This window comes from Solanum tuberosum, unplaced genomic scaffold, assembly GCF_000226075.1.
Source record: "Solanum tuberosum cultivar DM 1-3 516 R44 unplaced genomic scaffold, SolTub_3.0 scf00193, whole genome shotgun sequence".
In the NCBI taxonomy this organism is placed as follows: domain Eukaryota; kingdom Viridiplantae; phylum Streptophyta; class Magnoliopsida; order Solanales; family Solanaceae; genus Solanum; species Solanum tuberosum.
The window spans coordinates 5,717-10,902 of record NW_006239118.1 but is presented as its reverse complement, the minus strand read 5'-3'; the positions used below and the strand labels follow the sequence as shown (position 1 = coordinate 10,902).

The 5,186-nt window shown below is 35.1% G+C and overlaps 1 protein-coding gene across 2 annotated transcripts in view; it reads left to right on the top strand.

The window, feature by feature from the left end:
- LOC102599189 (DNA polymerase eta) overlaps positions 1-4,681 on the top strand; it is a 16,114-nt gene extending 11,433 nt beyond the window's left edge. For both annotated transcript variants that reach the window (XM_006355187.2, XM_006355186.2), the window contains exons 13-16: positions 2,396-2,432; positions 2,543-2,664; positions 3,431-3,536; positions 4,128-4,681. In XM_006355187.2, the coding sequence (XP_006355249.1) occupies positions 2,396-2,432; positions 2,543-2,664; positions 3,431-3,536; positions 4,128-4,387 (525 nt within the window). In that variant the 3' untranslated portion in view covers positions 4,388-4,681. The remainder of the gene's footprint in view (positions 1-2,395; positions 2,433-2,542; positions 2,665-3,430; positions 3,537-4,127) is intronic.
- The last annotated feature ends 505 nt before the right edge of the window (positions 4,682-5,186 follow it).

The window sequence follows — 5,186 nt, the reverse complement described above, 5'->3', positions numbered from 1 at the left end:
GGGAGGGGGAGGGGCGGGGGGGGGGGGGGGGGGGGGGGGGGAAGGGGGGGGGGGGGGGGGGTCCATAGGAATGCTTGATAAATTTAATGATGCATGCAACTGATGTTAAAATATTTTCTTTTACACCTTTAACCTTTTCTCCTAACGATTTTATTTATCATTTGTTTTGAATGCAATTATCTGCAACCCATGTGCCTGTATGTTCTCTATGCTTGTAGTTGAATCTAATACTTCAAGAAATTTGTTGACCTTGTGGGAAGTGCTTAGAAGATATCATATCCTACCTGAAGTTTCAAGAGACTGTTCATTAGAAGTGTCCAAAACATTGTTAAGCATGTCCCATGGGTGTTGCTTTTGCTTGGTGAAAAGTGAATCACGAGCAAATCAACCTCAGTCGAGGCAGCTTTCTTGTCTACTTCTCTCCTTGGGTTGAAATCACATGCAACTATGAAGAACGTATGTAGATACAAAATGGAGACTTTTTAGCAGAAAATTCAATATACAACAAATACACCTTAGTCTCAAGTGAGTTTGGATCAGTTATATGAATCCACATTGACCGTAGAAATTTCAATGGATTAGATTTATAAAGATGTTTGTTAATTGAGTAAAGTGGTACATAAAAGCATTACAATAACATTAGGGAAGGCACCAAAGCACAAACCACTTGTTGGCTTGAAAACTTAAAAGTCACTTAACCCTCTCCTATATATCTGTAAAAGAAAATCCAGGTGATGGAAGTGGAGATCCTTACTTGTAGATATCATACTAGGCTTTGCTCCATACAAGTAAGGATATATTTAGGGCCTATTTGGAAAGGAACCTATAATTTAATTGATTGTAATAGTGTGTAATTATATTGTGTTGGTATGTTTGTCTGCCCAAGTAATCAACGTGTAAATTAGAGCGAGTAATTACAATCTGTAAGTTTCAAGGGGGTTTGAAGATTGCTGGTAATTACATAGTGAGATTACAGGATTATTTTTAAATTTTAATTTTTATATAATTACTTTTTTATTTTATTTTAATTTATTTTTTACTTTTACTTTTAAAATGGTTGGTAGGCCTCAACATACCATAAGAGAATCCTGACATGGGTGTACACATAGCATGGCTACCCATCAATATTTACAAACCCGATATATGTCCATGGAGCCTCTATAGCATACCCTTTAATGCCAACCACTTTTTTTTTTTTTGAAATTGGTAACATTAATTGTGACCACTTAATTAACAGTTGTTTCATGTTTGTACATGACTACATTCACTTTTCTTATTCTACTCCTAAGCTTTACATCTAAGACTACTAACCTATGTTGGGAGGTCATCGCTTCTCTTGGAATAACTTTGTTACAGTCCTTGCATGTACTTCTCATCTTCTTGTAAGGATAAATTCTATTTGACTATGGTTACCCCCACTCCTAAAAGTAATCAAGTGAGAATCCTTTTTCTTAAAATATGCATTAGCTGTCACAAAATCATAAGCTAAGGCAAATTCTATTTAGTCTTGCCTTTGTCATTCCTAGTACCATAACCTAAACCACCATGTACTTGTTCAAAATTATCACCATCTCTACCTACATGGCCATTTATATCTCCCCTATGATATTTGTTGATCTCCTGGAATTCCTGAATCAAGTTATCCCAAAACTTAGCTTTAGCTTCTGCATCTAATCTTATTTGCAGATCATAGGCACTGATAACATTGATTGTCTCCTTCCCCATTACGAGCTTTATTGCAATAATGGTATCCCCAACTCGTATTAACTCCACAACCATATCTCTTAGTCTTGGTTCTATAGTAATTCCCACTCAATTCCTATTTTTATCTTTCTCACAATACCATAATTTATAATCCGTGTTACCAATTTCTCTAACCTTTTACCCTGCTGTCCATTTGATTTCCTGAAGACATGCAATATCCACTTCCCCTTTTTAGAGTATCCACTCATTCCATCGATTCCCCTGTCGTGTTCCAGCTTCCTACCTGAATCCGACTCTCTTGGACTAACTTTTTTACCCTCACTCGTCCATGATGTGAGAACCCTTTAGCATGTTATCTTAAACTCCACTAGCCTTTTCTTCGAAGGGTGGAAGACAAAAGGTGAGACATAGTGTCCCTGGTAAGAGAAGAGGAAGCAAACCATAGACTGATTGATTGTTATCTCAGAAACCCACTTTACTGAATTGGGATGTCATTTATAACAATTTCAGTACTACGACCTACTTTTGTGCTATAAATTATTTAAGAGACCTGGTCTTTCAACATTCAGTATTATGCATGCTTTCTGTATTTTCCATTTTGATGGTCCTCTATGGTGTAAAACAGTTATAATCTATAGCCACCTTGACCAGGGATGTTTCTGTTTTTTTTTTTTTTTTTCCATCTGAGCAGCTGCCAGATAAAGTGACTTCAATATGTTCTTCACCAGGTACTTCTTCCTATTGGTTCTAATAGCTAAAACTTTGGTCAATATTTCCTTAAGCTTGTTCTTCTTCCCAGCTTGATTTGTTTTAATTTTACTTTTCAATGCTACTTTAGATGCTGAAGTGTATCGGGGATGGGAGAAAGATCAGACTGAATCAAGCGGGGACTACCTTACTGTAAAGATTAGAGATAGTTTAGAGTCGGAGGAAGGGAAGAGGAAATCAAATAAAGAAAAGGTTTCAAACTCCTTTCTATTATTTCATTGCTATAAGAAGTACTTGTCTCATGGATTGTAGCTATGTATTGGCTGTATTCTTCAGTTTCTCCTTACCCATTTAGCTTTCTTTAAATGCATGACTTTTTTTTTAATTCCCCATTGTCCTTTCTAGTGTTGTTACTCTTCTACTTATGAACTGCATTTTGCTATTCCTTGATTTTAAGATGACACATCGTTTGAGTAGTCAGATTTAGGTTTCCATTCTGCTCTTTCCTTGTTTAAGTATTTTTACTTTGTGTAGTTATTTTAATCTTCAATAATATATGTATTAAGGAGAAAACTCAACATGCAACCGCCTAAAGAACATCCAAAAGATTTATTTTCATGAGGCTAATGGATCTCTGTTGGTTGATTAGAGATCATATATCTATGATCTAAACATTAGGTCAAGTTATAAAAGACAAGCATCAGAACATTTATCAAGGAGATCTACTTTATCAAAGAGTCTCTTTCCACTCCTTCTATGTATTGCTATGCACATGCTTCGTACATAAAAGGAAGTAAATAAGGAATGCACACATTTAAAGCAGTCATCAATGATCTCAGCCACTGAATTAGTGGTATCAGTTTCATCGATACCCTTTCAAATTGTGATGCACCATGTTTGGAGTTGATGCCTTAAAATTCTCTAGGAGTAAATGCGCCCAGTATTCAAATAGTGAGGGTAATCTTTGTTTTGATTGCTTCAGAAAACTGTTTTAAGCCTCTTTTCGCTGTTATATCAGGGAATGTCAACAATCTCGCAATATTTTCAAAGTCAACTCTCTGGCTCTCTCTTAAAGGCAGAACATGCCAGTACTAGTAAGCTAAGCGAATCCTCCTCCTTGTCAGGTAACATATTCACCAGTCAGTGTGCTCTTTTTCCATCCGCTTTCCATTTGTACTCTTCCCTGTCGTTTTACATGATCATGTTCGACTGAACATGGTGTTTAAGATGTTAAATTGACTTAGTGGAAAAATATATTTAAGTAATTGTTGAACAATTAGATCGTAATGAGCATATCACATCAAGTTCTAAATTTGAATAGTCAAATGATTTTGAAGCTTTAAAAGTTGTTGACACTTGTTATTTTTGGATGTACAAAAACACACATTGTTCCATATTTGTACAACTATCACATTTTTCCTAGAACTCAAATGTTTAAATTATTTAACTTTTGAACTTCCGTGTGATGTTTCTCTATCAAACTAACTTTTCAATTGTTAGTTGAGTATTTTTTTTTACCATCACCAGTATACCCTAATATATTAAAATTCTTACCCAATCAAATACCATCATATATGATGAAATGGAGCAAATATAAGATACAATTATTTGTGAAATGTTGTCAAACATTTTGGGATGACCTAAAATGGAAAAGGATGTCATATAAATTTAAAGCATGGAGTATTAGGTTTCTTACTTGTATTTATATTGCGCAGCCTGCCAAAGTGAACTTCCTCAAGAAAATTCACCCACAAGAGGTGAATCTAGTGTTGATACTCATCTTTATGGCCAGATTAAACTGAAAAGGCCTGCCTGGAGTTACGACATTGATGAGATTGACCAGGATATCTTGAACGAGTTACCAAAACAAATTCAAGAAGAGGTACAAGCATGGCTCAGGCCTCAGAAGCGACCTAATACAGTGAAAAGGGATTTGGGTATTACTCGTTATTTCTTACCTGCAAAGGATAAATAGATTTGGGATGATGTCAGAGGCCTAGATTGAGTTGAATCCTATTGAATAGGAGGCCATGTTAACAAGTTGGTTAGTCATCGCATTCAGTCTTGATGTATATATCATGTGGAATATACCCCGATGGTGGTTGGGATTGCCTAGCATAGAAGACACTGCTTCTATGAGATCGGCATGAAGAAAGCATAATATTTGTGTATGTATTAGGTTAGCATTGACTATGTTTTGCCTAAGGATGTGCATGTATATTATTGAAAATGAAGAATTAATGTAAATATGATTATGTCGATTACCTCATTGATGTTCTGGGAAATGCGGTATGTTCTCTTTAAAGATCAGCATCTAAGTTTTAGGTGGTTTGCCTAATTTATTAGATATAGACCTCATGGTGCTCAACACACTTCATTGACCACTAGGTCACACCTTTAGGTATTCGATTACATGACATTTGTTAAAGGTTGTTCCTTTTATTGTCTGACTAATAATAATTTATACTTCTGTATCAAAGTGTAATGTGCAATACCCAGATCTCTTTTTCTCCTATGTCATTTCTTGAGTAATGTGCCTGATGGTTGTTACAGTTATTTGAAGGCTTGATTTTGTTGCTCTTTCCTTAATGATAAATCTCTTGACTAGTATCCTTTTATTGCATTATACACATCAACAATGACTTGATTAAAGATTCAAGAAAAGAAATTTTAAAAACCACGGTATTATGATTTATGGGGCCTAATTATTAGATTCAGCGATACTAATAATTATGTATTCAATATCAAATATTTATTTTTGTTCCCAATGTATT